General features: G+C 40.5%; 1 protein-coding gene across 6 annotated transcripts in view; it reads left to right on the top strand.

Moving 5' to 3' along the window:
* MCC (MCC regulator of WNT signaling pathway) overlaps positions 1–25,133 on the top strand; it is a 418,752-nt gene that overhangs the window by 249,067 nt on the left and 144,552 nt on the right. For 5 of the 6 annotated variants that reach the window (XM_056537453.1, XM_056537452.1, XM_056537454.1 and 2 more), the window contains one exon: positions 17,838–17,951. In XM_056537453.1, the coding sequence (XP_056393428.1) occupies positions 17,838–17,951 (114 nt within the window). Of the gene's footprint in view, positions 1–17,723; positions 17,743–17,837; positions 17,952–25,133 lie in introns of those variants that run through there. The other variant, XM_056537458.1, reaches the window with a different exon arrangement.

A 25,133-nucleotide genomic window follows, 5' to 3' on the forward strand; every position in this document is an offset into this window, starting at 1 on the left:
CCCTTTATGTATTTTAAAGTTTCTTTCTTCCAAGCTATATATGTTAAGGTCCTTTAACCTTTCCTGGTAAGTTTTATCCTGCAATCCATGTACTAGTTTAGTAGCTCTTCTCTGAACTCTCTCTAGATTATCTATATCCTTTTGGAGATACGGTCTTCAGTACTGCGCACAATTCTCCAAGTGAGGCCTCACCAGTGTTCTGTACAGTGGCATGAGCACTTCTCTCTTTCTACTGCTTATACCTCTCCCCATACATTTCCTGCTGCTCTATTACATTGTCTTCCTACCTTCAAGTCTTCTGAAAAAATTACTCCTAAATCCCTCTCCTCAGATAATGAGGTCAGGACTGTGTCATATATTCTATATTCTGCCCGAGGGTTTTTACGCTCCAGTTGCATTATCTTGCACTTATCCACTTTAAATTTCAGTTGCCAAAGTTCTGACCATTCTTCTAGTTTGCCTAAATCCTTTTTCATTTGGCATATCCCTCCAGGAACATCAACCCTGTTTCATATCTTTGTGTCATCAGCAAAAAGACATACCTTACCATCAGGACCTTTTGCAATGTCATCAATGAAGATATTAAACAAAATTGGTCACAGTACAGATCCCGGAGGTACCCCACTGGTGACAAGACCTTGCTCTCAATATACTAAAAATTGACTACAACCCTCTATTGTCTGTCACTCAGCCACTACCTAATCCACTAAAAAATTTGGGAGTCCAAGCTCAATGACTGTAGTTTATTTATAAGGCTTCTATGTGGGACAGTGTCAAAAGCTTTACTGAAATCTAGATATGCAATGTCTACTGCCCCTCCGCCATCTATTATTTTAGTCACCCAGTCAAAAAAATCAAAAAGATTTGTTTGACACGAACCCATGTTGTTTTTCATCTTGTAATCCATGAGAGTTTAGATGTTCCACAATCCTATCCTTTAGTAGGCTTTCCATTAATTTCCCCACTATTGATGTCAGACTTACTGGCCTATAGTTGCTTGATTTCTCCCTACTACCTTTCTTGTGAATGAGCACGACATTTGCTAATTTCCAATCTTCTGTGACGACTCCTGTTACCAGTGATTGGTTAAATAAATCTGTTAACAGTTTTGCTAGCTCACCACTAAGCTCTTTTAATAATTTAATTTGAGGTGGAATTCGCATGCAGAAATTCTGCCATGTAAATAGTCCCTAACGCTGGGTTCTCAAATTGTGGACAAAATGCAGCTGAGGCGCAGCTGCCATGCTTGAGCAAGGTAGCCAGTGCAGTTTTCAGTTTTCCTTAAAGGGGTACTCCACTGGAAAAACATTTTTTTTTTTGTTTTTTTTTTTAAATCAACTGGTGCCAGAAAGTTAAACAGATTTGTAAATTACTTCTATTTAAACATCTTAATCCTTCAAGTACTCATGAGCTTTTGTATGCTCCTCAGGAAGTTATTTTCTTTTTGAATTTCCTTTCTGACACCACAGTGCTCTCTGCTGACACCTCTGTCCATTTTAGGAACTGAGCAGGATAGGTTTGCTATGGGGATTTGCTTGTGGTCAGACAGAAAAGAAATTCAAAAAGAAAAGAACTTCCTCTGTAGTATACAGCAGCTGATAAGTACTGGAAGGATTAACATTCTTAAATAGAGGTAATTTACAAATCTTTCTGGTACCAGTTGATTTAAAAAAATAAAAAAAATGTTTTTCCAGTGGAGTACCCCTTTGAAAGCATTTTTGTGGTTGCTGGTTGCACAGTTTTGCAGAGAACCTTTAGTTACCCTGTCACTATGGTTTGTCACTGCATTCTATCTGTGAGAACTAAGTCTGAATATTGGTGCACAGGCTACAATTCATTTAGTTGACAGTAAATGGTATTTAGTCTTTAACAACCCTTGATCCTGAGGGTGTGTTCATAGGTAGCGGCCAATTAGCATTACTGTGACTAATTACAGCATGCAATTTTGCCCCAAGTAACTAAAATTGCGGCATGAATTACATGTTTTACCGAGATTATCCAAATCGCGGCGACAGCATTATTTGTACTTCAATTTCAGTAATTTGTAAAAAGTGGCAAAACCGCATGTGGCAATTAGTTGCGGTCCCACGAACGTCCAACAAGGAAACAGAAACGCAATCGAAAACTATCTTCCGTTTGCCTCTATTGGGTGATAAGTGTGTGTGGGGTATGAAGGCTATATACATAGGCAATAAGTATAAAATGTTACAAAGAGACATACCAGGTAACTGTACATAATAAACATAGGTCTTAGACAAGAAATAAAACAGACGAAAACCTGGATAAGTGTAATGGAAAGGATCATTTAGGATGCCAGACCATACCTACAAAGCCCCAACAACCGTTTCGCTAACAAATAGCTTCCTCAGGGGACGTGGCTAACAGGCATGTACTCCCTCTATACAGTCAGGTCCATAAATATTTGGACATTGACACAATTCTAACATTTTTGGCTCTATACACCACCACAATGGATTTGAAATAAAACGAACAAAATGTGCTTTAACTCCAGACAGTTAGCTTTAATTTGAGGGTATTAACCTCTTAAGGATGCAGGGCTTAAGGACGTATGGGAACGCCCCTGGGAATTCCGGTCATCACCGGGCGGGGACCGGACAGTGGTGACTGCTGATATTTATCAGCAGGCACCCCGTGCAAACCCCTGGGGGGTCCTGGGACCCCCTCATGTCGGCGGCCGCCACAAATGTGAATTGACCGGCGATTTGCTGCTATTCCGGGTCAATCGGGTCTCCGGTGACCCAGAAAAAAGTGAATGGGACAGCCCCATTCACCCTTACCCAGCAGGAGTCAGGTGGCATGGGTGCCATCTCACGATCACATGATTGATCGGTCAGAACGACGACCAATCATGACCATGCTGGGCGGTGATCGGAGCGGAGATTGGTGCCGGCGGCGGTCTCCTACCTTGCCCTGGTCCGGCGGGGGTCCCCTCAGGATCGGTGGCAGCCACAGGAGCAGTAGGATCGGTGGCGGCAGCGGTCCCGGCGGCAGGATACAGCAGGAGGTGAGGCCTGTTCACCTCCTGCTGTTTCTTAGCAACCACTCACAGCATGCACAGCCAAAGTGCATACTGGGAGTTGTAGTTTTGCAATAGTTGGAGTTCCAACTAAAACTCCCAGCATGCCCTTTGGTAGTCTGTGCATGCAGGAGGTTGTAGTTAGAAAACAGCTGGAAGCACATTTTTTCTATGAAAAAGTCTGCGTCCAGCTGTTGCATAACTACAACTCCCAACATGCACAGACTACCAAAGGACATGCTGGGAGTTGTAGCAGTGTGCCTCCAGCTGTTGCAAAACTACAACTCTCAGCATGCCCTTTGACTGTCAATGCATGCTGATTGTTGCAGTTTTGAAACAGCTGGAGACACATTGGTTGTGAAACAGAGTTTACCTACCTCAGTGTTTTGCAACCAGTGTGCCTCCAGCTGTTGCAAAAATACAACTCCCAGCATGCACTGAGAGACTGTACATGCTGGGAGTTCTAGTTTTGCAACAGCTGGAGGCACACTGGTTGCGAAACACTTGAGTTAAGTAAAAAACTCAGTGTTTCGCAACCAATGGGCCTCCAGCTGTTGCATAACTACAACTCCCAGCATGTATGGTCTGTCAGTGCATGCTGGGAGTTGTAGTTTTGCGACAGCTGGAGATTTGGAGGGTACATTCACACGGGCGGGTTTACAGCAAGTTCTGCTGCAAGTTTGAGGTGCGACAAATTTTCCTCCGCAGCTCAAACTCCCAGCGAGAAACTCACTGTAAACCTGACCGTGTGAATGTACCCTAAAAACACTACACTAGACTTCAATACACAAAATAAAAAGTAAAACACTACATATACACATACCCTTACACAGTCCCCCCCCCCCCCAAATAAAAAAAAGTATTTTACAGCACTGTAGGTGTGTAGTTTCCAAAATGGGGTCACATGGGGGGGGGGGTTCACTGTTCTGGCACCACGGGGAGCTTTGTAAACACACATGGCCTCCCACTTCTATTCCAACCAAATTCTCACCGAAAGCTCAATGGCGCTCTTTCTCTTCTGAGCATTGTAGTTTGCCCGCAGAGAACTTTACATCCACATATGGGGTATTTCCATACTCGGAGAAAAAGTCTCCCAAAATTTGTAACCCCATTTCTTCTATTAACCCCTTCTGAAAATGAAAAATTTGGGGTAACACCAGCATTTTAGTGAAAAAAAAAATCTAATTTTTCATTTTCACATCCAACTTTTGCGGAAATTTGTCAAGCACCTGTGGGGTGTTAAGGCTCACTGTACCCCTTGTTACGTTTCTTGAGGGGTGTAGTTTCCAAAATAGTATGCCAGGTGTTTTTTTTTTTTTTTTTGCTGTTCTGGCACCATAGGGGCTTCCTAAATGCGACATGCCCCCCAAAAACCATTTCAGCAAAATGTGCTTTCCAAAAGCCAAATGTGACTTCTTCTCTCCTGAGCATTGTAATTCGCCCGCAGTGAACGCATGGGGTATTTCCATACTCAGAAGAGACGGTGTTACAAATTTTGAGGGGCATTTTTGCCTTTAACCCATTGTAATAATGTAAAATTTGGGGGAAAACCAGCATTTTAGTGAAAAAAAAAATTCATTTACACATCCGACTTTAACGAAAAGTCGTGCAACACCTGTGGGGTGTTAAGGCTCAGCTAACCCCTTGTTATGTTCCTTGAGGGGTGTAGTTTCCATAGTTTCCAAAATAGTATGCCATGTGTTTTTATTATTTTTATTTTTTTTTCTGTTCTGGCACCATAGGGGCTTCCTAAATGTGACATGCCCCCCAAAAGCCATTTCTGAAAAACTCTCCAAAATCCCAGTGTCGCTCCTTCTCTTCTGAGCCCTCTACTGCACCCGCCAAACACTTGACATACATATATGAGGTATTTCCTTACTCGAGAGAAATTGGGTTACACATTTTGGGGGCTTTTTCTCCATTTACTGGGTCTACAAGAACATGCAAGTGTAAAAAATGAAGATTTTGAATTTTCTCCTTTACCTTGCTACCGATTTTGAAAATTTTGTGAAAAATTGGAAAATTGCTGCTGAAATTTGAATCCCTCTGATGTCTTCCAAAAGTTAAAACATGTTAACTTTATGATGCAAATATAAAGTAGACATATTGTATATGTGAATCAATATATCATTTATTTGGAATATCCATTTTCTTTACAGGCAGAGAGTTTCAAAGTTCGAAAAATGCAAAATTTTCATGACATTTTGGGAAATGATGCAAGTAACGACGAAAATTTACCACTATGTTAAAGTAGAATATGTCACGAAAAAACTATCTCAAAATCAGAATAATCGGTTAAAGCATCCCAGAGTTATTAATGCATAAAGTGACAGTGGTCAGAATTGCAAAAAAGGGCTCAGTCCTTAAGGGGTTAACATCCAAATCAGGTGAACGGTGTAGGAATTACAACAATTCGCATATGTGCCTCCCACTTGCTAAGGGACCAAAAGTAATGGGAAAATTGGCTTCTCAGCTGTTCCATGTCCAGGTGTGTGTTATTTCCTCATTATCCCAATTACAATGAGCAGATAAAAGGTCTGAGTTCATTTCAAGTGTGCTACTTGCATTTGGAATATGTTTCGGTCAACTCTCAAGGTGAGATCCAAAGAGCTGTCACTATCAGTGAAGCAAGCCATCATTAGGCTGAAGAAAAAAAAAAACAGAGAGACAAAACATTAGGCGTGGCCAAAACAACTGCTTGGAACATTCTTAGGCTGGGTTCACACCACGTTTTGTTAAATACGGTTGGGAGGAGGGGGGCGGGGCTTAATCGCGGCGCCCGCACTCAGCCGTATTCGGGAACCGTATTTAATGTATGTCTATGAGCCGACCGGAGTGAACCGCAGCCTCCGGTTGGCTTCGTTTTTGTTTGTATGCGGTTTCCTGACCGCAGGCAAAAACGTGGTCTACCACGTTTTTGCCTGCGGTCGGGAAACCATATACGGCCGAAAACGAAGCCGACCGGAGGCTGCGGTTTACTCCGGTCGGCTCATAGACATACATTAAATACGGTTCCCGAATACGGCTGAGTGCGGGCGCCGCAATTAAGCCCAGCCCCCCCTCCTCCCAACCGTATACGGGAGCCGTATTTAACAAAACGTGGTCTGAACCAAGCCTTAAAGGTGTATTCCAGGCCAAAACTTTTTTTTATATATCAACTGGCTCCGAAAATTTACAGATTTGTGAATTACTTCTATTAAAAAAATCTTAATTCTTCCAATAGTTATTAGCTTCTGAAGTTTAGTTGCTGTTTTCTGTGTAACTACTTTCTGATGACTCACTTCCCAGGAGCTGTGCAGCTCCTATGGGGATATTTTCCCATCATGACGTGACATCATCATTGAGCAGTTAGACAGAAAACTTCAGAAGCTAATAACTATTGGAAGGATTAAGATTTTTTAATAGAAGTAATTTACAAATCTGTTTAACTTTCTGGAGCCAGTTGATATATTAAAAAAAAAGTTTTTGTCTGGAATACCCCTTTAATAAGAAGGAACGCATCGGTGAGCTCAGCAACACCAAAAAACCTGGAAGACCAAGGAAAACAACTGTGGAGGATGACCGAAGAATTCTTTCCCTGGTGAAGAAAACCCCCTTCACAACAGTTGGGCAGATGAACAAAGCGCATCGCAGAGCGCAAGCGCCACCTGCGCTCATGTGATGCATCAGGTATATACGAAAAAGCTTTAAAGGGGTACTCCGGTGAAAAACTTTTTTTTTTAAATCAACTGGTGCCAGAAAGTTAAACAGATTTGTAAATTAATTCGATTAAAAAATCTTAATCCTTCCTGTACTTATTAGCTGCTGAATACAACAGTGGTAATTCTTTTTGGTTTGAAACACAGAGCTGTCTGCTGATATCATGAGCACAGTGCTCTCTGCTGACATCTCTGTCCATTTTAGGAAGTGTCCAGAGTAAAAGGAAATCCCCATAGCAAACATGCTGTTCTGGATAGTTCATAAAATGGACAGAGATATCAGCAGAGAGCACTGTGCTCATGATGTCAGCAGACAGCTCTGTGTTTCAAAAAGAAAATTATTCCCGCTGTAATATTCAGCAGCTAATAAGTACAGGAAGGATTAAGATTTTTTAATAGAAGTAATTTACAAATCTGTTTAACTTTCTGGCACCAGTTGATTTAAAAAAATAAATAAAAAGTCTTTCACCGGATTACCCCCTTAAGTGAGACTTGGAGGAGCGATCCAGGCTTTGTGTGCACCCATAGAGCCATAGCCACTGTAAGTATGGAGAATGGAGAATAATGTATAGCCATGTCACATGTAGTATGGCTTCATTAATACTGATGACTCTCTTACTACTGGACATAATGAGAGAAAAGTTCTAGACGTGTGTTCCTTTTAAATGCCTGATGTGACTGTCTGCACTTTCTTTGTGACAGAATGTTGGGGAAAAAGGGAAAACAAAATGTAATTAAAGCCGCAAGTTAGATTTAAGAGCTGTAATTACTTTAAGTCTGTTTGTTCTTCCTCTCATGCTATTAATACATTTAACGGATAAACTGTAGACATAGAATCAATAAATTCCCTTCTAATGGATTCGAATAGATGAAATTGATTTCAGGGTCCGAGCTACTTCTGGTTGAAAATACATATTTTGCTAGAGAGAAAATGTCCCAATACATAAAGCTCTGTCTTTTCTGTGACTACTTGAAGGGAACTGGTGAACATAAATGTCCCAAGGTTTAACGTGATCTGTGTCAGACATTGCTGAGCTGTTTAACCCCACTGACCTACAGGTCAGCTCTTTATTTTTTTATTTTTTTTTGCAGAAGTCAGTAGTGTAGACTTCTTAGAGGGAGCCCCCTTTCCTCTCCCCTGAGTCAGAGCAGAGAGCCATTGAAAGAAAGTGAGCCCAGTCTATGGATGCCTCTTTTAACTAGCACATTTTCTCTCTCCATGAATGGGCATATTCCGTTCAAGGGGAGATGAACAGAATTGTTGAGACGTCTGCAATGGCAAAGTGGAAGAGAAAAATTGCAACTGTGTTCTTCTTCTCTTCTCGTCTATACCGTATTAATGTAACTTTCAATAGCGGTTAGCCGAGCACTTGTACATGTGTTTTTAGTGCAGTAAGCTACAGCCATGCAGGTCTGTCAGTGACTAATACTCGAGGTGAACAAATGGATTGGTCCGTGAATTGTGTGTAGGGAGGCCCCACATACACATAAAATAGTTGGCTGGTCCCAATAAAATTGACACCTTCACCCAACTTTTCTCTGTTATTTGTGGGTATCTTTCTTTAGAATCTTTTTTATTTTATTTTTTATTTTTTTTGAGAGAGAGAGAGAGAGAGAAGGTGTGTAAACATTTATGGCAAGTATCCTGTATCAACTAAAGCCAAGAACCATATAAAATACAGGTATCTGCCCTGGAGAACTGAACCCAGCAACCATACATTTACCTTTTGTTGTATGGACCAGAGATGACTTTGTCTATATTGAGTAGCTCCTTTAAGCAGACTGAAAAAAAAATCTGTATTTTTTACACTTGACAGTAAAACACATTTGTGTCTAGTGACATCTAAGCTACATCCTTGTTATTTAAAAGTACCAGTGTACTCTACAGCACTGTGCATAGGTGATCTCTCACTTATTGGGGTTATGCCATCACCAACACTTAGGGGATAAGTGTATTATTGGTAGAGGTCCAACCACTATGATCCCCAGTGATCTTGAGAACTGAGGTCCCTAGTCTCCTGCCGAAAGGGAGATTTAGACTTGAGACTGCCAGAGACAGGTGGCTAGGTTCAGACTACGGAATCTCCGGGCAGAAAATTTCCACCCGGAGATTCCGAGTGCGGCCAGCACCGACTGAATCAGTCAGCGCTAGGACCGCGCGGACACTGCAGTCTCCAATAGACTGCAATATGTTCAGCGAATATTTCCGCCTTAAGAAAGAGCAACGCCATTCTTCAAGCAGAAATTTCCAAACGGATTTTCCGTTCACAAATTCTGCTTCACAAATTCCGAACTGTGAATTTGTGAACGGAAACCCATTCACTACACTATACATTTTAGACAGCGGAATTTCCGCCTGCAATTCCGCTTTGAAATTGCAGGCGGAAATTCCGTAGTCTGAACCTAGCCATAAGTGCTAAATTGAACAGGAGACTTAAGACACCTGTTCTCAAGGTCCCTAGGGATCTCGGTAGTCTGACCCCTAGTGATCATACACTTATCCTATATCTTGTTGATAGGGACAGTGTTGTTGATGGCACTTCTTTAAAGAGTACCTGTCGCCAAATAAAACTTTTAATATAGTATTCCTTGTGTAATTAGCAGACACTTTCCCATTTACTTGCTTTAAAATTATCAACATAAATATGTTTAAAATGTAATAGAAAAAACGGCCACCAGGTGGCTCTGTTCTGTTCTCTGCCATAATTAATAGTTAGTTTGGTCTCCTCCCGGCTTGGCAGGAGACCAAACTCAGGAAGTGTTTTTGGCTGCACTGAGCTTGATTTACATCTGCACAGAAAGTGAAAGCTCCACAGATTTTCACAGAAAGCTGCATATATACTGAATACTGCACAGACTGAAAGATGAACAGAGCCTGAGGTCTATTCATCACAGCACTGCAAGGGTGGGAGGAGTGTTAGGAGTAGTTAGGGAACATAGCTTGAGTTAGTTTAGAACAGTTTTTTTGGTAACAGGTACTTTTTAAGTCCCTGCACCCAGTCGGGTTCATATTCAGACTTCCCTGTATGGTTCTATGCACATTGCGTATGCCATATAGTTGCATGCATTGCCCAAACTGCTGAGTATACTTTTTGCACTGACCTTGTGAGAAAGCACATCTGGCTTCCTACATAGCCCAAAAAAAAAGGTATGTCAATTTATACAAGCCCAGCAGATACCATCCTTACTAGGGATCGAACGATTATCGGTTTGGCCGATATTATCGGCAGATAATCACGATTTTGGGCATTTTTGGTATCGGCAATTACCTTGCTGATAATCCGATAATGCACCGCCCCGGCCCCATTGCCTCCCCCATCCCCGGTTTTATAATTACCTTTTCCTGGGGTCAACGCTACTTCTGGCTCCTGCTACGTCCTGCGTTACGCTGTGCGCAATGACGAGTGACGCAGCGGGAGGAGGCAATGGGGGTGGGGGGGGGGGGGCCATCGCGGTGGCGGTGATAGGACTCAGGACCCCCAGACAGGCAGGGGAGAGAAGCGGTCGGCAGTCTATGGCACCGCAAAAGCCGCTGCAGTTCATTGATTCAAAGCGCCCGCTTTAAATAAATGATCTGAAGCGGTGTTGTGGGGGGATAAATAGCCGATAACTTATACCGGAATATCGGTATAAGTTATCGGCTATCGGCCCTAACCTCCACCGATTATCGGTATCTACCCTAAAAAAAAAACGATATCGGTCGATCCCTAATCCTTACCATCTGTCAGTTCCATAGATGTTTATAGGCATATTTGCAGAATATTCACTGTGGTATAAATAGGTGCTAACACATAAGAGTCAAATGATCTGAAGTTCTAGGAATCTATCTACACAAGCACATGGATAACATACAAATACCATGCAGATGATGCCTTCATAGGATCAAAACTTACAGGACAGCAAAACTAGGGCTCACATGGGGCTTTCATCTAATGGTATGGAATAACATTCTTTCTAGATGTTGCTGGTTGTTGTAGAATATGCACAACACACACCCGGCCATTACGTGTATTTGTATCTGATGGAATGGTTTATGTCACTAATTAGAATTCAGATTTATTGATGGACTTGTATTCGAAATATGTGTGTACTTAAATTCCTCGTCATGACTCCAGAAGATATTAGGAAGACAAAAGTGGTTCCTTCTTTCCTCATTGCTTACACGTTTCTGAAGCAGCTCTTAGACGAGATGACTGCAATTTCAAGTTATTGTTTCCGCTGCTGTCAGAAAAATGGTTAGAGACGCCTCATTTCACTGGCTGTATTATAAAATTGCCTCCTCTATTATATTTTCACAATACCGTTAACCACAATAAAACATTAGAATGGCGGGGAATCCAAACATGTCATTTAATGGACGAATCAATAGGATTTTAATCATTACCAGCTCTGGTTGTTATTGCTTCGAATATAAATGGCAATAAGACATTATACACATTTCTGTATTAATTCAAAGCAGTCTTCTGTTGAATAAATGACAAAAATGGCCAGATTATAAACTGTCTGGAATCTATCAAACATAAGCAAGCATATGTGTTACCTGCAGGTTACTTTGTATTTAGTCTCATAGAGCAGGTCAGCATGATATTATTATAACATTAGATGCCTGCTGCCAGCCCAGACTGCAAGAGAATGTACTCAACAAAGAAAATACAATTTCAGTGTATGTTATTTAATACTTTACATTATAAATTGCCATGTTTTTAACCCCTTAATGACGCAGGACGTATATTTACGTCCTGCGCCGTCTCCCGCGATATGAAGCGGGATCGCGCCGCGATCCCGCAGCATATCGCGTCGGTCCCGGCGCTCATCAACGGCCGGGACCCGCGGCTAATACCACACATTGCCGATCACTGCGATGTGCGGTATTAACCCTTTAGAAGCGGCGGTCAAAGCTGACCGCGGCGTCCCGAACAGCTGACAGGACACCGGGAGGGCCCTTACCTGCCTCCTCGGTGTCCGATCGGCGAATGACTGCTCCGTGCCTGAGATCCAGGCAGGAGCAGTCAAGCGCCGATAACACTGATCACAGGCGTGTTAATACACGCCTGTGATCTGTGTAAAAGATCAGTGTGTGCAGTGTTATAGGTCCCTATGGGAGCTATAACACTGCAAAAAAAAAAAAAAAAAGTGTTAATAAAGGTCATTTAACCCCTTCCCTAATAAAAGTTTGAATCACCCCCCTTTTCCCATAAAAAAATAAGTGTAAAAAATAAATAAATAAATAAACATGTGGTATCGCCGCGTGCGTAAATGTCCGAACTATAAAAATATATCATTAATTAAACCGTACGGTCAATGGCGTACGCGCAAAAAAATTCCAAAGTCAAAAAAAGCGCATTTTTGGTCACTTTTTATCATTAAAAAATGAATAAAAAGTGATCAAAAAGTCTGATCAAAACAAAAATCATACCGATAAAAACTTCAGATCACGGCGCAAAAAATGAGTCCTCACACCACCCTGTACGTGAAAAAATAAAAACGTTATAGGGGTCAGAAGATGACATTTTTAAACGTATAAATTTTCCTGCATGTAGTTATGATTTTTTCCAGAAGTGCGACAAAATCCAACCTATATAAGTAGGGTATCATTTTAACCGTATGGACCTACAGAATAATGATAATGTGTCTTTTTTACCGAAATATACACTGCTTAGAAACGGAAGCCCCCAAAAGTTACAAAATTGCGTTTTTTCTTTGATTTTGTCGCACAATGATTTTTTTTCCGTTTTGCCGTGCATTTTTGGGTAAAATGACTGTCACTGCAAAGTAGAATTGGTGACGCAAAAAATAAGCCATAATATGGATTTTTAGGTGGAAAATTGAAAGGGTTATGATTTTTAAAAGGTAAGGAGGAAAAAACGAAAGTGCAAAAACGGAAAAACCCTGAGTCCTTAAGGGGTTAAAAGGAGTCTGCATGTATATTTTTGGCAGATTGATTCTGTTGTGAATTAACAGTTATTTTTATATTTTCAATTTTATCTATATTTTAAAGTAATCTTGAAATCTTACATTTTTTATTCTGGCCACAAAGCCTTATAGTCTGACACTTTTTGTTCTATATAGAGAACTTTTTTGCTGTCTTTTTCTTATCATTACAGGCAGAACTACAATGAAAGATGACACCAGTATATAGATAGTCATGTTCACACTTTTCCCAATATCAATATTTTCAAGTGTGAACATAGGATCACGTCATTCACAATAGGTGATCGTCAGAGCTCAGCCTCTCCCTGCACAGGTCACAGATCAAGCCTAAAAAGCTCTCCATAGAGGTCAATGGGTCAGCTCTAGTTTGTTTCCTATGGAAAGAGATTAGAAAAAGAAAAAAAATTGTCCTATTGTAGGATACTCAACACAGCTTATAAGCCAGTTATCATTATCACTATGGGTGACCAATTTTGGAAATTTACCAAGATGAAAAAGCCACTTAAGATGCTTGGCAGAGCTTTGACTGTGTGAATGGCAAAGATGCCACCAGTTATGTTACAGGGCTGTGAACCAGGAAATTTGATATCTGCAGGCCAGCTAAGAGTCACCTTGAGCTTTTGCCAATATGTTACAGTATAGCATTAACCAAGTCTCATTAATGATTCAAGAAATAGTACAAAGTGAACATTTCCTAGATATTGTAATATCTGTCAGAGAAATCTCAAATATTTGTAATTTTGCAGGAGTGATTTGTAGTGAATGTTTTCTAGCTGCTTTTATACTTAATATTCTGTATGAGTAGAGAGGCTAACTCCACATATCCCTCACTTAAATCATGCTAAAGCACTAAGTGATCAGAATCAATCAATGTAACAGCATCCCATGAAATGCAATTCCATTCTGCTTTTTCATCCAATATTGTAACAGCATTATCCAGGGATCTGAATAAGGTATGCCGGTTATACATACGCCTGTGATTTGTCCTCACATAAATCATAGGACGGAATAAAGCCTTGATCTCTAGTCCATTTAATACTCCTGATATATTTCACGATGATTCAGAGCTTTTTTTTTTTCTTACCCCCTCCAAAATAAAAAATCTAAATTTAAACCTTTTTCATCATGCACTTTACTTAATGTACCAAAGATCTTCTTCCTGGAAAACAACTAAGGCTGGGTTCACACAACGTAAACTTCACCAACGGATTTACTTTTACGCATTCTTTTTTGGCAACACTCGGAGAAAAAGGTCAATGAAAAAAAAAGCAGTTGTTTTTTTCCCTGATTACAGCTGGAAAAGCATCTGTAAAGTTAAATAGGCCAGAATGTTAAGATGTGTAAACCAAGTTTAAACGGGTACTCCGGTGGAAATTTTTTTTTATTTTTTTTTATTTTTTAAATGAACTGGTGCCAGGAAGTTAAACAGATTTGTAAGTGCCTTCTATTTAAAAAATCTTAATCATTTCAGTATTTTTTAGCAGCTGTTTGCTACAGAGAAAAATCTTTATTTTTTTTTATTTTGTGTTGTCCACAGTGCTCTCTGCTGACACCTGATGCACATATTAGAAACTGTACAGAGCAGGACAACACAAAAAAGAAATTCTAAAAGTTAAGCATTTCCTCTGTAGCATACAGCTGCTAAAAAGTACTGAAAGGATTAAGATTTTTTTATGGAAGTAATTTACAAATCTATTTAACTGTCTGGCACCAGTTCATAAAAAAAATTAAAAGTTTTCTACCGGAGTACCCCTTTAACGACGCAGGATGTAAATGTATGTCCAGGTGACGTGGTACTTAACGCACCAGGACGTACATTTACGCCCTGAGCATAACCGCGGGCATCGGAGCGATGCCGGCATCATGTGCGGCAGGTCCCGGCTGTGGATCGCAGCCAGGGACCCGCCGGTAATGGCGGACACCCGCGATCCCGCGGATGTCCGCCATTAACCCCTCAGATGCCGTGATCAATACCGGTCACCGCATCTGCAGCATCGCGGTCACTTAACAGGATGATCGGCAGACGAAGGTCCCCTCACCTGGCTCCGCTGCCTTCCGGGAGTCTTCTGCTCTGATCTGCCTTCCCGCAGACCAGAGCAGAAGATGACCGATAACCCTGATCAGTGCTGTGTCCTATACATAGCACTGAACAGGATTAGCAATCGAGTGATAGCTTTAAATAGTCCCCTATGGGGACTATTAAAGTTTAAAAATAAAAGTAAAAAGATAAAGTGAAAAAAATGTGAAAACCCCCTCCCCCAATAAAAACGTAAATTGTCCCATTTTCGCTACTTTACCCCCAAAAAGTGTAAAAAAAAAAATATATACTTTATATACATATTTGGTATCGCCGCTTGCGTAAATATCCGAACTATTAAAATAAAATGTAAATGATCCCGTACGGTGAACGGCGTGAATGTAAAAAAAAAGTCCAAAATAGCAGCTTTTTTATAACATTTTATTCCAAAAAAAATTAATAAAAAATGTAATAAGTTTTGTATAAGCAAATATGGAATTAATAAAAAGTACAGATCACGGCGCAAAAAATTATCCCTCATACCACCTCTTATACAGAAAAATGAAAACGTTATAGGTTTTCAAAATAGGGGGATTGTAAACGCACTAATTTGGTTAAAAAGTTTGCGATTTTTTTTAAGCGCAACAGTAATAGAAAAGTGTATAATCATGGGTATAATTTTAATCGTATTGACCCAGAGAATAAAAAACGTATGTCATTTTTACCATAAATTGTATGGCGTGAAAACAAAACCTTCCAAAATTTGCAAAATTGCGGTTTTCTTTTTAATTTCCCCACACAAATAGTATTTTTTGGGTTGCGCCATACATTTTATGATAAAGTGAGTGGTAGCATTACAACGGACAACTGGTCTCGCAAAAAAACAAGCCCTCATACTAGTCTGTGGATGAAAATATAAAAGAGTTATGATTTTTTGAATGGGAGGAGGAAAAAACGAAAACTTTAAAATAAAATTGTCTGAGTCCTTAAGGCCCAAATGGGCTGAGTCCTTAAGGGGTTAAGGCATTTTTATAGTGATTCAAAAAACATACATCTAAGCTTTCATGCTTAGTGGCTCTATACTTTAAAGGGGTACAGCAGTGAAAAGTAACTTATTGGCTATCCACAGGATAGGGGCTAAGTGACAGATTGCTGGGAATCCCCACAATCTCCTGAATGGACCATGGCTCACTGAGAGGAGTGCATGCTGGGGTTGGCACATGCTCCATTCATTTCTAAGGATTACATAAAGTTACTTCAGGCTCCATGGATTGCACAGGTGTAGCATTTGGGAGGTTGTGATATCATTAAAAATCCCACAGATTGTACTTTTATTGCGCTTAGAGAAAGGCATATCAATCCCCACAGTCACTGTGTCCAGACAGTTTTATCAGGTGCGTCCTGACTTCACCAGGGATCCCTGATGTAAACGCTTGGACACAGTGACTGGTGACTGATAAGCCTTGTACCAGTGTGTGCAATAAAAAATACAACCTGCAGGGTTTTTAAACTATACCACTCAGGGCAGTATTTGTCTTTCTCTATCCACACTGTCCCAAGCGCTACAGATCAACACGCTCTTGCTGACAGATGGACAGTGCAGGAGATTTGTTAAAGGGGTTATCCAGGCAAAACCTTTTTTTTTATATATATCAACTGGCTCCGGAAAGTTAAACAGATTTGTAAATTACTTCTATTAAAAAAATCTTAATCCTTCCAATAGTTATTAGCTTCTGAAGTTTTCTGTCTAACTGCTCAATGATGATGTCACGCCCCGGGAGCTGTGCATGATAGGAGAATATCCCCATAGAAACTGCACAGCTCCCGCAACGTGCGTCATCAGAGAGCAGTTAGACAGAAAACAGCAACTCAACTTCAGAAGCTAATAACTATAGGAAGGATTAAGATTTTTTAATAGAAGTAATTTACAAATCTGTTTAACTTTCCGGAGCCAGTTGATATATAAAAAAAAAGTTTTGGCCTGGAATACCCCTTTAAGACGCTACTTAATATATCTTATGCAAGAGAACAATTACTTAATACTGTCTTGTAAAACACTGATTTAAATTAATTCCTCCCATTGGGTATCATGAGCCAGATGTATACCAAAAGTGCCCTTTTGACATTCGGTTAGCTAGTATACCTTTGCTGTCATTGGGTGAAAAAAGAAAATGTTCTACCATGTGATGTCAGTAATTTTAATGCGGGTCAATGGTTGACCTATACTACTGTGTAGGTAATCAATTACATATGTTTGTATGACTTTTCTTAATTTTATTAAATGAATTTAACATCTACATCTTAGTATTATTTTTGATGATTTATCACCTATCCTTAAGTGGGATTTCTATAGAGTTCTCCTTGTGAGCTAGGGTATGTAATGGGAGCAGCTGCAAAAGTGCTCATTCTTTAGATGCTTCCCACTCCCTATACTTTTTAAGCAGTCAGTCCCTTGCAGATGGATTGTGTGTGCAGTTGTCTTTGTGGCCGGCTGGAGGTGAAGGGGTTGATTGTGCGGAGAATCGTCCCCTCCCAGCAGAAGCAATAAATCACACTCCTCTGATTGCATGTGCTGCCGCCTCTGGAGCAACAAGATTATCCAAATAAATGTCTTTTCTGATTGCTTCACATGGCCATTGTGAGATAAGTGTCTTAAGTGAGCCTGATGCCGGTCATCTTAGTAATTTGTCTTAAAACCTGATTTAGGATGAAGTTATGGGGAACAAATCCCCATAGCTCTCAAGCCACAGTGGGGTTTCTCACAAGTGAATTTTATCATAGGAGAATCTTCCTAAAGGCCACCACATATAGTGCAAGCCTATGAGCTGATTCATTCCATATAAAGAAGTCTGACGGGCGATATGCCTTATGTCCATCTTTTTAAGTGCATTTAGGTAAAGGCAAAATAAAGCTAAAGGGGGAGATTTATCAAAACCTGTTCAGAAGAAAAGTTGCCCATAGCAACCAATCAGCTCACTTCTTTCATTTTTAACAAGGCCTCTGCTAAATGAAAGCAAGCTGGTTGCTATGGACAACTGGACAACTTTTCCTTTGCACAGGTTTTGATAGATCTCCCCCAAAGTTTATTTATTTATTTAGAAATATTAGTTTTCTTGATTGAATTTGTATTGACCCTTGCTTCCTTTATTTCCAGCTCCATCTAGCAGCCCTGGCTTCCTTGAAAGGAGACATAGTGGAGTTAAATAAGCGTCTTCAGCAGACTGAGCGGGAAAGGGACGGTTTAGAGAAAAAGCTTGCTAAATCTCAGGTAAGGTCATCACATGCTGTAGCTTTAATGTTATACAGGGTCTGTAGTTTTAAAGAAAAAAATGTTTCTTTGTTCTTTACTAGATTTTAATTTGCTTATTACACTGCTGGTTATGAATTATGTAGTAATCCACAAATGTGATTCCACTGGGACAAAGGAGAAAGCATTATATTACAACATCCTCTGCATGCAATGCTCTCTTGGCAAGCTTTCTAAATAGGACATAGTAGGAAAGCCAAGAGTTGTTTCATGGCAAATGACTACAGCATAAGAGTTAAAGGATCTCTGTAGTGCATGGTTACTGGACAGCATCTTTCTAAAAGTCTCCCGTTCAGTATACATGTATAGCTTATAACCTACAAGTGTTACCCAAAAATAACCATAAAGTCCATAAACTATAAATATTTTTATTTTGGTGACATGTATTCAAACAAGAAAAGACACGGACAAAACCCCAACAGCCCATAAAAAATATGAACCCCAAGAAAATTGCACAGGTGTATATACAGGTGAAACTCGAAAAATTTGAATATCGAGCATTTATTTCAGTAATGAAACTTAAAAGTTGATGCTGCAACGTGGCTCCATTGGTCGTCCTTTTGTTCTTCTCCCAGGTATAGGCTCCTTAGCTAGGTCTTGTACACGTCGATCTACTTCTTCTTCCCTGATGCCCTCAGGGGTCTGCTGTCGGTCAGTCCCTGCCCTGGCTGGGCTCTTTGGTTGTGTGTCTTTTTACCTAGTCTCCCCCTTTGTCTATTTTGTTTTCTGCTCTCCTTACTCCCTCTGCTTCTGTTGTGTTTTCCCTCTTTTTGTCTTTTCATCCAGTCTTCTTTCTCTGATGTGCTGCCTTAGTTTTGTATTCTATGGTACCCTATCCACTTCCTTCTCTGCCCCAATGCCTGGGCAGCGCTAGCTCTCTTATTAGTCCGTTCCCTCATTTTACTACTTCCATCATTCTGCCCTGGCGTCTGGGTGGTTCTTTCACTGCCTTTTACTTGGAGATATCTTGATGCCTCAACATATTTGTTATCTGTTCCATTGTTTACTCATTATATTGCTATGTGTACTCTACTTGGTTCTTTGTTTCGGCCCATCAGGCCATTGTTACTCCACATTGTTCGAATACTTTTGTTGATGTCATCTCTTGATTTGCCCAATAAATGAAAAAAATGTAAAAAAATGAAACGAATACGGTAAATGAGACTCATTACATGCAAAGCAAGATAGTTCAAGCCGTGATTTGTCACAATTGTGATGATTATGGTTACAGCTCATGAAAACCCCAAATCCCCCCCCCCCCCCCCCCCCATGGGGAGCCATGTCATCTGCTGGTGTTGGTCCACTGTCCTTCCTTAAGTCCAGGGTCAACGTATCAGTCTACCAGGAGATTTTGGAGCACTTCATGCTTCCTTTTCTTTTACGTTGCATTAATGAAATACAATGGACTTTTGCACAATCAAATTTTTCAAGTTTCACCAGTATAAGAAAATAGCATGAGATGAAATGTTGAGCACACCAGTACTGCTCCTAGTGCAAGATAAGTAAACTACCTCAGTGGAATTGCTATACCACAATCACATAATTATTGATACCTGGAGTGCTGCCACAACTGACGCAGTTTCGTAGCTGTTGCTAATTCGTCCTGGACTTTATGGCTATTTTTGGGTAACACTTGTAGGTTGTTGTATTCAGGTATTGTGGTACCTATTGTGACATTGTTTCTTGAGGAAAAGTGTAGGTTATTGATTTACATGTACAGCGTATAGCTTACCATATATGTTGTTTCTACCTTGAGAAATCTCCCCATGTTGTATGTAAATTATAGAAGTAAACTATCAGCCAGAAGAATTACATTTATACTCATTCCAGCTGTGTGGACATGTATGTTGCAAAGTCACCTTTGCCATTACCAGGATCTTCCAAATCCTAAATGTATTTTTCCAAAGAACAGGATGCTCTAGCATCCAATAAAACAGACTTGTAGCTTTATATCGCAATAGTTAAAATTCACAGACCTGAGACATGATAACCCCACTTACACGTTTAGGCCTCATAGGCTCTTTATTATGATATAGTGGTTGTTACAGTACACTTGATGTGTGATATGACACTTACCGATCAGATCACACATCAAATAAAGTCTTACTGTAAAAATGGCAATTTTTTTTTTTTTTTTTTTTTATATGTCGGCATACTGGCTGAACTATATATTTATTAGAGAGGGAAGTATGAGATTGCATGGGGTCTGACCCCTTGGCCCATATGTATTATTGTGGACCTGAGGGTACTTAATTTTATAGGCAGTGGAAAACACAGAAGACCTAGAAGTTTCACTGTAGTTCTGTCTAATGTATATGGGACTTCTAATAAGGGAGGGCTGCAAGAGATTATTTCTATCATTTCTACTATCTTTTGGGCTACATGTATTCTTCTTTTTGTGTCCACTAGTCTAATCCTTGTTCAGCATTTAGTGTTTGACTACCAGTCCATTTATGCATTCTCAAAAACTCATCAGGATTGTGATATTTGACAAGAAATGACACTATAGTTTGAATTTAAAACTGTGTATGTATATTGTGAATCCACAAAGTACTACAGAATCTACTGAGACCTTTACTAAAATATGCATGCTAATATACACTATCCAATCCTACTTGTGGCCACTTATACCTTAGGATGTGCTTGGTGTATACCACAGGAGCATTGACCTGGCGCGTAAGACAAAAGTTCACCAAACAGGTTGTAAATATAGCTTTCTGGACTGTATGGAATATTTATTAAACTAGAGGACAGAAATCACCGTGGCCAGTACATTTTTCCTTCTATACTGCTGTTTTAAGTTTTATTAACAGGTGTAGCCCCTTTAGGGAACTGTGACTTCAAAGGTGTTAGCTCTGGCGAACACTTCAACTACTCCCTCAGTACTGTGAAGTTTCAGATGATTTGTCGTTCTAAAGAATATCTTGGTTTGTGAAATAGTTTCTTAGCGGGAAGGTGTGTCGAGTATAAAGGTTACTAAAGGCCTCCTATTGTGTCTAATACACTGGCATTATGACATGAGTAGAATTATTGGGATTATTTATCCCTGCCCAAGAATTATGGCAATTCACATCATACACTTAAGCCAAATAAGTTTGCATTTTTTTCCTGAGAAATTCAAGATCTTGCGAATCCTGTGTAAATTATCCTTCCTATACCCTAAGGATTCTTGTGGCATTGTTTAGTGACTTCCACAGAGACAGGAGGACAATATCACTCTTACAACTTTTATAAAAATAATAATAATAATTTTATATAGTTCCAACAGAATCCGCAGCACATAATAATTTTGGGGTACAAATAAAGACAAGTACCAGACATAACAATATTACACACTAACTATTCAAACAGGAGTAGTGAGGGCCCTGCTGGCAAGAGCATACAGACTATGAGGAGTAGGGTTGAGACAGAAGGCATAAAGTGCTTTTATTGATACAATGGTCTAGCCATATTTTATAAAAAGCAAAGGTTACATACAGGCATACAGAGTAGGGGGGGGGGGGGGGGACTGTCAAGTGTTCTTAAGTTTCATATGTAATTCTGTGCTGTTTCCTGAATGTCAGCACCCGTATCAAGAATACAATTGGTCGTTATTGCACCAATACAGTAATGTGCTCAAGCAGGCTATGTTTGAGTGCATTCACACCACGTTTGCAAGATCCGGCTGCTGGATCTGGCTGGGAAATTTCAATACTGGGCGCACCCGTATCCCAGCCGCATCAGCGCTGAATATTATTCATTTAACATATAGTGACTTGGATCAGCTCATTTTTGGCCTGTATCCGGTTTTATGGCCAGAGTGAAAACCAAAGTATACTCATACTATCTCCCAAATGTGGCGTGAATGCACCCTTACTTGGAGGCACTAAAATGTCACAGTATAACTGGTGCAGTTAAAATACCTGACCCCGCACACTAACACCAAGGTTTCTGAAGTGACACAGGTCATAACCCTAACCTACCTGTGCATGATAAGCAAAACCAGGGGCCAGTGGGCAATTACAGCAGCATTAGGTCCGACTCACAGCCTTCTCCCAGGTTACCTCCAGTTACCTCCTCCCATTGTATGTGTGCCAAGCCACACTGGAGGAAACCTGGAAGGAGGCTGTGAGTCGAACCTAATGATAAGCAAAACCAGGGGCCAGTGGGCATTTACAGCAGCATTAGGTCCGACTCACAGCCTTCTCCCTGGTTACCTCCAGTTACCTCCTCCCATTGTATGTGTGCCAAGCCACACTGGAGGAAACCTGGAAGGAGGCTGTGAGTCGAACCTAATGCTGATGTAAATGCCCACTGGCCCCTGGTTTTGCTTATCATGCACAGGTAGGTTAGTGTTAGGTCCCGTGCCACTTGAGAAACCTTGGCGTTGGTGTGCGGGCTCAGGTATGTCCTTCATATAAGGATATAGTGGCTAATGTCTCAATTTTAACATCAGTTTTGAGAGTTAGCCAATGTCATTATTCACATCTACCACAGTAGTGCACCTAAATTCCTGTATTGTACTATTTTGGTGTACTACACAGAATTGAGGCATGACTGTAGTTTTTGCAAGCTTCTATCTCTGTCTATTTGACTATAGAGCATCCAAAATATTCTGAACTGCACTAGGGTGTGCAATGATAAAAGTTTTTGCAGATTGTTTTTTATTGTCTCCACCCTTTGTGTCTACATGCTATAATACAGTATTGTGTTATCTTTACATTAAAATAAACGACACAGGACATAAATGTACATCCTGGTACTTAATGTACATATACGTCCGGTACATGACGGGAGCACCGTACCGGTGCTCACTTCATGCATAGTAGGTCCCTGCTGCTATTAGCAGCCAGGGACCCACCGGTAATGGTGGGCATCAGCGTGATGTCTGCTATACAGATCACGGCATCTGCGGCAATGAGGGCCTTTGAATGGATCCGATCCGATCATCCAAGATGGCGCCTGGGGGTCCCCTCATCTGCCTCAGCCACTCTCCCAGTCTCTTCTTCCCTGGTCTGACATCATGCAGACTAGAGAAGAAGATCGCCGATAATACTGATCAGTGCTATGTCTATGCATAACACCGTTCAGTATTTGCAATCTAAGGATTGCTATAGATCAGGGGTACTCAACTGGTGGACAGCAGTCCAGATTTGCACCGTGGCCCCAGTCATCGGGACCGCCCTCCTTATCTCCCCACATTCATTTGTAGCGTGGCTTTAAGACACCGATACAAATGAATAGGCATGGCCCGGAGCAAGGGAACGCTGTGTCCCTGCCAAACCGCCGCTTCTCCTGTAATGCAGGCAGCGCAATTAGCCTGCCTGCATCATCTGCTCTAGCCAAGCCTGACTAGAAGAGGACAGAGCAGCAGAACAGCGTGGGACCTGGGACGGGAGCCAAAGCTCTCGGGTAAAAATTTGTGTTTCCCCCACCTATGACTCTCTCCAGTTGTTGAAGAACTACAGCTCCCATCATGACCTTCTGTCTGTGCATAATGGGAGTTGTAGTTTGCAACAGTTGGAGAATCACAGTGGCATCATTATGTGGGGCACAGTGACATCATTAATTATGTAGAGCACAGTAGCATTATTAATTATATGGGCACAGTGGCATCATTAATTATGTGGGGCACAGTGGTATCATTCATTATGTGGGTAACAGTGGCATCATTAATTCTATGGGCACAGGGGCATCATTAATTCTTTGTGGGGGCACAGTGGCATTATTCTTTGTGGGGGCACAGTGGCATTATTCTTTGTGATGCCAGTGGCATTATTCATTGTGGGGGCACAGTGGCATCATTAATTATGTGGGGCACAGTGGCATTATTCATTGTGGGGGCACAGTGGCATTATTCATTGTGGGGGCACAGTGGCATCATTCATTCTGGGGGCAGACCCTCGCTTAAAATAGTTGAGTACCCCTGCTATAGATAGTCCCCATAAAAAAATGTGAAAAAGCTTCTCCCCCCAAAAATATTTAATGGCCCCTTTTTCCCATTTGACCCCAAAAAGCGTTAAAAACTATTTACAAACATATTTGGTATCACCGTGTGCATAAATGTCCGAACTATCAAAATATAATGCTAATGATCCTGTGCGGAGAACGGCATAAACATATTTTTTTTTTTAAATCCAAAAATTGCTGCTTTGTCACACCACATTCCCCCTCCCAAAAAATTATTAAAAAGCGATTGAGAAGGTATATATAGGCAAAATAGAAAAACTACAGATCATGATACAAAATATGAGCCCACATACAGCCTTGTATACAGAAAAATGAGAAAGTTATAGGTGGCCAAAATTGATATTTTAATATACAAATGTTGTTGTTTTTTTGTTTTTTTTGTTAAGCAGCACAATAAAAGAAAAGCTGTAAACATGGTTATCATTTTAATCATTTTGACCCACAGAGTAAAGAAAACATGTAGGCCGGCATTTATCATTGTAGGTGTAAGTGAAGCATTTTTCTACACTTTTTTTGTGTGCTGGTAATGTGTAGGAGAACCCGATTTAGTAAATGGTCACAGAGCATTTAATAAATTTTGTTCAAGTACACATTTACTGAAATTTCACTCTTCACGTACACCAAAAAGCTAAGCTAAGTCTGGGCTGGTGTAGTTTGAGACTTTTCAGTGGCTTTGCGCCTTTTCACAAAAAGGTGCAGTTCATAAAACCCATCCATATCATGTGTATTGCCAAAATCAGTGGATTGCAACTCAAAATCAGCAGAAATGTGTAAACCAAAAGGCGCAAATAAACCCTTCTTGTGCCTTTTTTGAGCATTTTGTAGACACAAAAAACAGTCTAAAGACAAATAAATAATAAAGTGTACAGCGTAATAAATAAACCTTCCAAAATTTAAAAAAATGTGGTTTTCTTTTCAATTTCCCCAACCAAATATTTTTTTGGGAGCGACATAGATTTTATAGTATACAAGGATGCCACTATCAGCTATACTGGGCCTGATCTCTACACCAAATGTCCCCACCAAAGATAATCAGAACTGCCCACCCAACACTTTTGACGGTGACACACAGAGGTGAGATGAGGGGACAGTAATGACTGTGACACACATGGAAAAGATAAGGTAACAATCATGACTGATCATGATGACGTCACATAATGTCGCTTTGTGTACTGATATGTTACGTGACGTGTG

The sequence above is a fragment of the Hyla sarda genome, chromosome 1 (genome assembly GCF_029499605.1).
Source record: "Hyla sarda isolate aHylSar1 chromosome 1, aHylSar1.hap1, whole genome shotgun sequence".
Lineage (NCBI taxonomy): Eukaryota > Metazoa > Chordata > Amphibia > Anura > Hylidae > Hyla > Hyla sarda.